The sequence below is a fragment of the Chelon labrosus genome (assembly GCF_963514085.1).
Source record: "Chelon labrosus genome assembly, chromosome: 6".
NCBI lineage: Eukaryota > Metazoa > Chordata > Actinopteri > Mugiliformes > Mugilidae > Chelon > Chelon labrosus.
Window position 1 is genome coordinate 4532901 of NC_140342.1, and position 12372 is coordinate 4545272.

Genomic DNA, 12372 nt, shown 5'->3' on the forward strand with positions numbered 1-12372 from the left:
ACAAACTCCCCGTAGCCCTGCAGAGCCTTCATTTTAGATATTTATTTTGGTTTAACAATATGCTTTGGTCCAGAACTGAACTGAAGTTCAACCCGACATGCAACTAAATAAAAAGCTTGTTTGTGCTTAATACAAATGGAGTAATAATAACCTAAGTATTGATACAGAGATCCTCTCAACAAACCCTGGAGACCCCAGAGAGCAGTTTTTCTTATTTAAGATGTGCAGGGGATTCAAACCAGAGATCTGCAGTCCTGAGTCTACTCCTCTGACCACTAGGCAACATCTCCACCCTGCTGCATTCAATATAGTTTATGTTTGACCATTAGTCAATGTCAGGATTAGTTTACTGTCTTAATGTCTCCCATAGTTGAAAATTGTCTCAAATTGAGAACATTAATGCGTAAAACCAAACACCACAATAAAGCCCATCAAATAAAAACATAAATGCAAACTCTAAAGCCTGAGATATAACAAGCAAGGAAATTAATCACAAAACTATGCAAGCTGTTGCCCATTTAGTTTCACACAAACCTGATTAAGCTTATAAGCACCAGGTAAATCCAACCAACCAACTGCAGTGATGAGATGGAGTGATGGAGATAAAGCTGGTTACAGCCACAAGGATGGTAGAAAATGTTACCAACAAAAATGAAACGTTGGTTACGCATGTAACTAAGGTACTATGACTTCACCATCTCTGGAAGAATGAAATTGAAGAAAGTGCCCAAGAAAAGTTTTGGATGTTTCAGATAAAAAAAAAAGAAATTTGGCATTCAGAAAGATGCACTTGAAATAAAACAATTGACTGCAGAGAGACAGAGTGATTGCAGACTATAGGCATATATCAGAGGTGTCCGTGAATATTCTGTCATCCAAAGCTTAAAATAAGAAACTGGACTTTTTTTCAGGTTTCTTGAAGAAGTTTTACCATTCATCCAAGTGGCTTCTTCAATTCTGAAGAGTGCAATTATTGTGTAGTTATTCTCACCGCCAGAAAGGAGGGGACAAAAGCTCTACAAAGCAGTCTTAATGTTTAATCTGTACTTGATCTGTTCTGCCTTATGTCTTCAGCTTGTTTTCAGACACTCTTTCACTCTCAAAAAGACCAACTCTGTAACCTTACTTGTCTTCCCGTCCTCGTACAGGTTCACGTACACCTTAGGAGAAGGTATGTGGCTGCCTCTGAGTAAAAGCTTTGTCATCCCCCCTGCGGAGCTCGCCATCAACCCGTCAGCCAAATGCAAGACGGACATGACAGTCATGGAGGATGCGGTAGATGTGAGGTAAGAGACAATTACTGGCCCCACTTTTCCTCAGTGTTGCTCTTAGAGACATTCTTTTAGCTTTAAGAAATAAAAAGTTTCATGACGCGGCGGAGTATGGTGGGATTTTGCTGACCACTGCACCAAACATTACCTGTGAAAGTTTCTTGTCATTGCTGCGTTAAAGTGTTACTGGGACTTTTTTTGTCCACTCTGATTTATTGTTTAAGATGAAGCTTTATCTCTCAGGACCATCTTCTTCACCCGTCATCGTCTGGAACATAGCTGTTGTCTCTCTGACTCTCGCTGTTCTGTATTCTCACTTAATCAGCATGCGCTCTTTTTCATTTACCATTGTTGCAGCGAGGTTTAATCAGCCCCGTGAGGCTGATGCAGAGGTCTTAGCGGTCATGATTCAGAGGGTAATAACGCTGTAAGATCTACCCCCCGAAAAAAAATCAATTATGAAGAAGCAGAAAAACTGTTAAAAAAAAAAAAAAAAAAAAAAAAGAATGAATAAAAAGAATTGCTTGGCAAATCAATGCCATGAGGAGCATTTTGATTGTTAAATGGTTCATAACTCCAATCGGCTGTGTGTGCAATGAGTGTGCTTGGGTCTGCGCTGCAGAGAGGGCCGTAACTGAGCCGAAGTAATGCTGCAGTGTTAGACTGAACCCGGCTGACAGTGGTGACGCCGCAGAATAGTTTAGCCATGTTGCTTTGCTAGCAGCAGGGTGGGGCTTAAGGTTGGTGCTGTTGTTTGAACCAAATTTGTATAACAGAGGTGTCCAACTCATTTTAGTTTGGGGGCCACCTACAACCCAATTTGATGTCAAACGGGCCAGACCAGTAACGTAACAGAATATTAGCCTATAAGCAGTGATGGGAATAACGGCGTTAAAATAAACGGCGTTACTAACAGTGTTATTTTTTTCAGTAACGAGTAATCAAATTAATTACTATTTTCTTCGTTACAACGCCGTTACACTGAAATGTGGTGCGTTACGTTGCGCCGTCATCCAGCCACAAGAGCTGCGAAGGTGTTTTTTTTCCCCTCTGGGTGGGCTGGGGGGGGTAATGTTTCATGGTAAGCCAGTCAGCGGCAGGGCAGTGTTCAGTTGGGCGGGTGTTGTTTACACACAAATGCGCGCATAGCAGTATCACACAAACTATCAGAGATAGCCTGCAGCAATTGAGAGATTGGTGCATTCAGAGGTAAAGTTGCTGTTTTCAAGGTGAAGTATAGGCACTAGTTTAACCTCATTGAGGTAAAAGGCAAGGACGTACACGTGAAGTGTACATTACGCTCAGAAAAAAATCTAATTCTTAGACGTATTTAAACATATATTTACTTTCCCTGGTAACTAGTTACTTTTATAGTGGAGTAATTCAGTTACTAACTCAGTTACTTTTTGGGAGAAGTAACTAATAACTATAATTAATTACTTTTTAAAAGTAACTTGCCCAACACTGCCTAAAAGTAACGACAACTCCGGACTTTTTCCATTTGTTTTAGTGCAAAGAAGAACAAGAACATCAGGACAATACATTACATTTAATTAACTATCCTTTAAAAGAAAGAAGAAAAATAGGTGCAATTTGGGCACATTGCTGTCTGCTGTTTAGTCATGGGTCTCAGAGTTGTGCTTTCTAAAACAGTGGACAAATTAGGAATAGCCGTTATTTTCATTGAAAATTTGCTGTCTTCTATGTATGTAACACTTTACAAATTCACGCTGAGGGCCAGATTAGACCGTGTGTGTGAAACCTATGCTCTATAACAATGAGAGCGTGTCAATAATAACCGAAGGTTTGACTCGGAAACTTGATGATTATGAAAATGAAATGAACAGTGGATTCTTCTGAGTTCATGCATGCTCTCTCAGTACATCTTTCATCTGTAGCATAGCAGTGAAACACTAAACTCTTATGCTGGGCACAAGCAATTCATTTTTGCAATAGTTTGTATCTTGTGTTTAGACTCATTAGACATTTTAAGTCACTTTCATACATGATATCCTTTGCCATGTTACGCTACAGATATGCTGTGTGTTGATTTTTGAGCGTTCTCGATGGACAAAGTTCTCTCAAAATGCAGTGCAAAGGAAATGACAGAGTTGCTTAAAGCTGAAAGAAAAGAAATGAAAGTTAATTTTAGAAGTTTGTGTAACAGTTCCAGCAACACAAATGGGAAAAAAAAAAAAACCTGTTCTTGGATTAACCTGCTGCTGTTTCATTCATGTTTAAAAAGAAGTACTGTAAAATAGGTATATTGGATAAGGTATACAGTTAGTGGTATTTGTAATGGCACAGAAGAGCTTGTATCACAGCGAGAAGAACGGGCACTAAGATAAGATCAGATAAGATAAGGGAAGAGAAGATGAGATAAGATAAGATAGGACTTTATTTATCCCCGTGGGGAAATTAGGGTGTTACAGCGGCAGGGAATAACAGTGCAAGATACAGAAAGACACAAAAAATAGAATAAGGTAGACAAGAGAAACTATATAAAAAATACGTCATGGTACAAAAAATATTTGCATATTGCATCAGGTTTTAAGTAGCTAACCAGCAGGTGAAATAACCAACTAGTGTAAATAGAGGGTGGGGGTGGTAAGGAGGCTGAATATACATATTGACATTTATGAATATCATGAATAAAACAAACCAAGCCAAGATCCTCCTCTCCCCCTGAAACTACCGAAACTGAAACCGCCTTAGGTCAGATCAATCGACACCACTTCACTCTTGTCCCCCAGGTTTTGATTTACAAGATCCAGACGGATTTCCGACAGCTAAATGACATGTGAAACACAATGGACGCATTTTTCTTCGGTGTAAAACTGACCATATTGATCAAGCAAACATCACGTCCAGCCTGATAGTACAGCAAGTCATGTGTCGTTTCTCTGCTTTGTGTGTTTTTGGTGTTTTGTTTTGTTTCGTGTAGTGTTAACCATTCTTATCCCAAATGCTAACCATTTAAAAATGCGTAGCATAACTAGTGAAATGCGGCTGTAGTGGTGTGGTATTTAATTGCACTAGGGTCATCATCAATAAGATGCTGCAAATTGTAATGCAAATCATGCAAGTATGATGCAAGTACAAAGACAAAAAAGACTTTTCACTCATGAATAATCAAATTATGATTTCTATATTCTCATGTCTATATATTGCTGACATTTCTAAATTACTTCTCTAAAATTTAATTAAATAATCTGATTAAATACACTGCTCGGCCAAAAAAAAGTCGCCACCTGGACTAAGCAGATTGGTATGAGCCTCCTATTGGATAATTACTGCATAGGAGATTATCTTTCAGCTGGCAACAAGTTATTTAACCAAAACTGATGCAATGAGTAGCTTCTCATTTCTCAAACAACCACGTCTAAAGACACCCTGTGGTCGTGGAAAAGATGTTAGTCTGTTTGAGAAGGGTCAAATCATTGGCATGCATCAAGCAGAGAAAACGTCTAAGGAGATTGAAGAAACTACTAAAATTTGGTTAAGAACTGTCCAACGCATTATTAAAAACTGGAAGGATAGTGGGGAACCATCACATCAGGGTAAGAAGAGAGGCAGATGAAGTGATGCACCCATCATGCCTATTGCCTACTGCACAAGCCTGTGGGGGTAGTGCTGTGATCTGGGGTTGCTGCAGTTGCTCAGGTCTAGGTTCAGCAACATTATGTGCCCAAAGAATGAGGTCACCTGAATCACAGACACTAGTCATGCCAGCATTTGGTGGTGAACAGGCACTAGTCAAGCAAGTTGCTGATGGGCTACACCCACAGATGTTCCTATTTAAACCTCGACTCACCACCGGTCCCTAAGAACTGAAGAAGCTACTCGGATGAGTGGCCAAACATCTCGTCTCTTCAAGTTTCCTTTCCTTTCTTTAATGTTTTTTGGGTATACCATGACCTGGATGACTGAGGGCCAGATATTCCTCTAGACCTTACTTGAAGATTGCAGCTAGCATCAAGTCATAATCCCAGAAGGACAGACCGGTACAATTAGCTTGTTGCTTAACCTACTTCGCTCAGTCATCTGCAGCATTATGAATCAACAAGAGAGTTGGCGTGACTTCAGCTGGTCTGACAGGATTATGTTGCTGGATAAAGTCTGCCAGGATGGGGTTAGTTTGCGGAGAAGAGATTGTCTCTTAGGTTGCGCTGGAACATGCACCGTTAACAAGTTAGCGTGCACAACAGTGTCGGATGCTGCCCTAATTTACTGACGGGTATTTGCCCTGTGAAGATAAGGTCAGGTGAAATTAAACAAACATTCCCATAATTTCTTCTCATTAGCGTGTAGAAAGTCAAGGAGATGTTTAGCTTCTTCCCCAGCTAGTGGCTAATTTCAAGTACTTGGATGACTGAGATGTGAAGTAGTTCAACAGCAGTTTCGGTGCCCGATTGCTCCAGCAGACTATGCATATGATTTGTTATAGGGTAATTTCTGAAAACGATGTGTTAAGTTTCTTACCCTGTAGGCATTATATGTCCTCCAGCCCCTTATTATTGAGTCGGCAAGACTATTCATATGGCGTGAATGTGTCTAGTGTGGTTATCATATGCTACAAGTGTGTGAGGAATTTTTGCATTACCACTTTAGAATTGACCCACTGGGTCGACAGCATTGACAGTTTAGCCCTCTGGCAATGTCGCTATCTGAAATAATGGGCTTAAAAAAAGATGGCACATTTATGAAAGAATATACCCACCTGATGACCCAATGTGGAGAAAATCAGAAGACACCATAGGCTTCACCCTGTAAGGTGAGGACCATGAATATCTGTACAGATATAAGATAACATAATCCTTTAATTCATCCCACAGTGGGGATACGTGCCATGTTACTGCAGCATATGGAAAGGTAAAAACATTGAATAAATAACAAGAATGACTATTTAAATAGAACAGTAGTTCTACATTTGTGGTCTACTGGCAGCAGGCTTGGTTGTATAGCAGCACAGCAGCAGGAAGGAAGGTACATGCATGACTGGTAGGGCAGGCATGTAGATTAACTGAAGTGACATGTACAGTAACTGAGAGAACTCAATGACACCCTGTGTAAGAAAAGACATGCAAACTGACAAAAGCCAAAAGCCAAAAAAAAATAAAAAATCTTTTGACAAAGTATTTGACAACACATGCTAGAGAAATGTTTCCAAGGCACCACAGCTGGCCAGGAAGCCCTTGTAGTTGAAAGCGTTGTGACTCCAGACCCTTTCTGGGGTCCCCTGGAAACACTCCCATTGCTGTTGTTGCAACTTGCATCGTGTTTCTGTATTTGCTGGTGCTGTGAGTATATACAGAATGTTTCATTACAAAAAAGAAAATATTCAATGTGTTATACTGTCATACTATGACTTGTTTCTGATGTGCATATATTTTAGTTATAGTGTATGGAGTTTGGGCGGCACAGTGTGGTGCTGATTCCTCCCCTAAGCAGACACTCCCTGTGTGCGCGTGAGTTTTCTCCCACTGTCCAAAGACATGCACGTTGGGTTAATTGGTGTTTCTAAATTGGCCGTAGGTGTGAGTGTGGCTGTCTGTCTCTCTGTGATAGACTGGTGACCTGTCCAGGGTGTATCGGACGGAGTAACAGTAACATAACTGCTGCCTTAAGGTAGTTATTTTAAGACAACATTTCACCGTTTTAATATGATCAGATCCTCTTTCAGTTGGACTTTCAAGTAATATTTTTTAAGTAATATTTAAAGTAGCAACCAGCATTCTTCACAACTGTTGTCAAGTGGACAAAGGTGTCAGAGACAATGATATCATGTCAGTTCTGTGACTTTAGTATCATCCACACAAATAACAGATGTAACATATTGTATGTCTGGTGGGAAATAAAATGTCTACTCAGTCTGTAGTGTAATATGTTTAAAACTGATCACGCTGATCAATATAAAATCTACTGTGTGACACTTATCTTATAATCAAATATTTATGTACTGTTACTGCCGATTACTGTAATCCTGTTGGGAGCAGCAGCAACGTAATGATCAGTGCAGAAGCCAACCTACATACTCACGGTTGCTTAGATACAAAATACAGATACATATAGTGCACATAATTAAAAGCATGTTGAACCTGTGCTGTTGCCTTCAATGTCATACTGGCTCATACATGAATTGGAGAGGCACAATAAGGTTGCAGTTTAGCAATATAATCTTACAAAGGCATTGCTGTAAACGGTATGATCTGTAGCAAAGAACGTACTGTACGTCTTGTAAATGGACGTACTGACTCGTGTGACTGACAGACGGTGCGAGATCAAGGTCTGCACCAGTTTGTGAATTGTACAGTTGGAGTTAAAAGACAGCATATAGTGTTTTCTTTATTTTGTCTTAGTATATTAGTGGGGGAGAACGGATTAATTTTCAGACAATGTTTTTTTTTTTTTTTTTTTTAAATATACTTTTAGAGCCATTTTATTTGTCCCATTATGCTGAACTGATAAAACAGAGTATGAGACACATGGAAGCAAATGAAGAAAGACTTCATTGTCAAAATAAAATATATGTGTCTATTTCTGAACACATTGTACATCACTATTTTATTTAGGTGAATTAAAGGTGAAAGAGATGTAAAGACACACTTTTACAGGTTCCAGCTGAGTGTATGACTAATTAAAATTGCTGGTTAAAACACAGCTGGTTAAAACCACTTGAGCTCTCGCAACAGTAATGAAAGTGGACAGATTCATATTTTTAGCCTGTGATATACAGAAGCCATAGGCAACATGCTGATTTCAAATGTCTCAACAGTGTTAAAGTGATTGTCTGTGTCACTGTTCCAGTGAAAAGAGAAAGACTGACATTCAGTGCTGTACAACCATAATGTGAAAAAAAAGAAAAAAGAGACATAGCTGAACAGTTACATCCATATTACTCATTGTGTTTTATGTCCATTACTAGAGTTTGGTGCGACAGCAGGAAGTAGCATATTTTTCATGGAGGGAGGTGTGAGGTAAGGGTGTAGAGTTCACGATGACTTTCAGGAGGCTACAGTTCATGACTCATCACAGCGCTGTACTTAATATTTGTCCCTTTAAATAAATAGGATAAATAGCAATAAAATTCAGTCCTTTGAGACCAAAACGTATTGCTTGCTAGTTAAAAGCAGCCTGGATGACAGTCCAAACTACCTGGCTTTGACTCTGGTACTATATGTTGGCTGGTCGACTTCCTGACAATGAGGTAACGAAGAACTCGTGCAATGGCACCCTGTCTGATGCCATGACATGCTCTACAGGCTCACCCCAAGGATGTGTCTTGTCACCTATACTTTTTGTGCTGTACACGAACGACTGTCACAAATAAAGTAAAGTTTGCAGAGGATTCAGTTATTGTCAGCCTGTTGCAGGACCAGGAAGAAGGGCCCTGTGATGGACAATTTCACTGAATGGTGCAGTAATTCCTGCTTACAGGTAAACTGTTAGTAAAAAGAAATGCTGATCGATTTTCTAAAAAATGCACCTGTCCCAAAACCCACTTTCATTTCATGTTTTATTTATCCTTTATTGAGTCAGTCCTAACTTTTGCAATTATTTGGTGGTATGGGAACCTTAGCACCACTAATAAAAATCGTCTGGGGAGTATTGTCAAACTTTGCCAAAAAATGACTGGCACTGGCCTGCGGCAACTTGACAGTGTTTATGAAGCAAGAGGCATTCAGAGGGTAAAGGTCATCTTAGCTGACCCACATCACCCCCTGTATGCTGAGTTTCGACTTTTGCTGCCTGGAAAGAGGTATACCTTCCCGAAGAGGGCCAAATCAAACAGATATCTCAGATCATTTGTTCCCTCAGCGGTAGGGTTTCTAATTAAGCTTTAGGCATGTCCTCGCACTGTAGGCTACACATATGGTGATGATAACTCACCTGATTATTCTTTCTATTTATGTTTCTGTGTATTGTATTGTACTGTTTTGTGGTATGAATTTGGCTGTTGACTGCTGTTGCAAATCAAATTGCCCAAATTGAGACAATAAAGACTTTCCAATCTAATCTAATCTAATCTATTCAAACTACCTCACCCACAAAAACATTTTGTTAGGGATTGTTGACTTATAACTGATTATGCTCCGGCAATCAAAGTGAAAAATTTTGGGGTCTTTATGCAGCGATGGACAGAAGAATAGCAGCGAGAAAGAAAGGAAAGGTTTACAGGACAGTGGTAAGACCAGCGATTTTGGTTGGTTGGATGTATGGTATTAGAGACAGTGGCTTTGGGAAGAGCTGGAGGTAGCAGAGCTGAAGATGTTGAGGTTTTCTTCTGGGCGTGACCAAGATGGATAGGATCAGGAATGAGTACATTAGAGGGACAGCTGAGATAAAGGTAGAGAGGCTAGATTGAGATGGTTTAGACATGTTCAGAGGAGGAACAATGAATATATTGGTCGAAGGATGCTGAGGTTAGAGCTGGACAGGGCGAGATGGAGGCAGATGATTCGCTGTGGCTACCCCTGAAAGGAACAGCCAAAAGGAAAAAAAAAATCATTTTGCTCTTCCAGTTGGAGGACTATCCGACTGCATTCAGAGATGCTTTTTTTTCAGACTCATATTCTGATTAGAACAGTTGAAAGTAAGTAACCACCTTCCTTTAAAATACAAGAAGTTATGCCTCTCTTCCAACTGGAATGCTAAACACTGCAAGGATCAGTTGACACATTGGTTGCAGTTAGGAAAGATGGCACATTTGGTTAAACCTTGATATTATCATAAAAACCTTAAAAACAAGTCACTGTGAATGGCGACTATGCTGCAAAAAGGGATATTTTGACGACTCATACAACAGGTAGCATGAGTTTGCTTTTCTGTTTCTGTAAATTGTGTGTTCTTTCTTGATCTGTTTCACTGTGAAGGTTTCTTTTGTGTTTCACTACACCCTGTTTCCATTTGTAAAGTTACTCTTCTGTGTTTCTGTTTTGTTTCCTTTGTGTTTTCTCTCCCCTGGGATTCTTTGTGTTTCCTGTTTTTATTGTGAAAGTTTCATTCCTCGTGTTTCGTGTCTTGCTTTACTTCCTGTCTGTGTTTTCCTCCTTTGTGTTCTCATGATTGGTTTCTCCTTGTGTGCTCGTCCCACTTTAGTCTCGCCTGGGCCTCCTTAGCCTTGGTGTACATAATCCTCCGTTTTTCTTTTGGCCTTCGTCAGTCCGTCTGTCGTGCCTCCCCGAGTGGATGTTTTCTCGCCAGTGTTCTTAGTGTCTCTTTGTTTGTGGGATTTTTGGTTTTTAGGTTTCGTTTCATCTCTTATTGGATTCATTTTGTTTGGACTACTTTTGGACTTTTACTCAGCTGGTACTCTTTTGGCATTTCATTCAGTCTCTTTCCTGTGCATGTCAACTCCTCTGACACCTCAAGTGTGATACTATTCCCAGAAAAACAACAAGAAAATGTTAAACCTTTTTATTTCTTCCATAATCTTGTGGTCCATTACATTTGTGTTGGAAACACATAGAGCCCATAGCCCAGAGCGTCAAAAAACACTGGTGTATAGAACACTTCTTTGGTATTACCTATATGATAAATTGCACATGAACTAAGGTTATTTAAGTGTAAGGGAAAGATAGTATTGTGTGGTTTTATTACATCTCAAGTTAAACATTTTGTACACATTGTCATCTATTCCTTTAAATAACTGTTAATAATAAATGCTCAAGAGGGGACCACACACAAACTATGTTTTTACAGGGTCACTTTGATACCAGCAAAGCATTATCTTTGTCCCCAGGACAGCAGTGTCCCTTGTTACGTACTGCTGTACTTTCAAAGATCTTGTTTACTCTAAGTGTCTTCAGTTACGAGCACAACTTTGCAATTTTCTCCCCCCCACTCCATGTTTACACACTTCAATTCCCCCTCCTTTTTCATTTCATTTGCCAGCATTCGTGGAGACGCTGTGTAAATAACTAATTTCCCTCAGATCTACGATCTGATGAACGCTCTCTTCGGCTTTCCCAGGAGCCCACGAGGAAGTGCTGTTAACACCTTCTCGAAGCCGCTGATTTTCTCTCCTTTTGAGCGACGTTCCCCCGTGTTTGATAATCGTTTGTCGCTCTGTCTCGCTCCCTAAGCAGCGGTGAGTCCTGATCGTCAGTTTCGTGATTAGCCGGCTTCATGTTAGTTAAAACGACTGGAAGGAGAATCAGACGAGGTTTTTATTTTCTTAACGTTTTCATTAGTGCTGCATTATGGCGACGCCTCGGGATGATATTCAGAAGACAGTTTGGGTCATTAGAAACTCACGTCCTTTCATGTGTGTGTCATATGAAAACCGGATGGGTGTCGTCACATAAACATAACCATATTACATGTTCTACAGTCTGAATAGCAAAGACGTCAAAACCACTACCTTCAGGAGTAACTCTGCAGTAATTATTCCCATTAGCTAAGTCATTTCCTGTTCATTGTTAATGATAATTTTCCTTTCTCTCTAAAACGGGCCATCATTTAAGTCATTGATGATACTACTCAGAGTCGGAGGTAAATGGGGTGAAGTATTATTTGGTGTATATTGCTTGTATTGACGCACACTCACTCCTAACCCCTCCACTGTTTAGCTATCCGTGTTAATGGTGCCCGTAATTGTGTACATGTGGTCGAACCAAATGTGTCTGTGACAAAAAACAGAACTACTTTTTAAACGCAGATGTATTTTATGAAGGCAGAGATTAATCCGTTTAATTTTCCCATTTAAGATTCCTGTTTATTTGCTTTAATTAGAATTTTACTTTACCTCTAATGAGGTGGTTCATTCCAATGATTTAACGAGGTGCTTTTATACCAGCGTATTGATTCTGACATCAGTTAAGTCAGATACACATTTTATTTCTCTGTTATTTTAATTAGATACATCTGGATGAGCAGCCACTGCCAATTAAAGCCGGCAGTGAGAGTGTTTTATTTTTTTTTTTTTTTCGGTCTGACACACGGTCCACGGCAAGATATCTGTTACACCGATATCCATGGGCTGTGGGGAAATGCCTAAATATGCTGTCATAATTGCTCCCTAAAGTATATTTACAGGCATGTTTTTATTTATTTATTAATATTTTTTTTGCAACACCACTTCTACATTTTGCCAAGGTAG

The 12372-nt window shown here is 39.7% G+C and overlaps 1 protein-coding gene across 1 annotated transcript in view; it reads left to right on the forward strand.

The window, feature by feature from the left end:
- astn1 (astrotactin 1) overlaps positions 1 to 12372 on the forward strand; it is a gene marked incomplete at its 5' end in the record, with an annotated part of 409253 nt that overhangs the window by 146381 nt on the left and 250500 nt on the right. The window contains one exon of the mRNA XM_084545838.1: positions 1149 to 1286. Coding sequence (XP_084401964.1) covers positions 1149 to 1286 — 138 coding nt within the window. The remainder of the gene's footprint in view (positions 1 to 1148; positions 1287 to 12372) is intronic.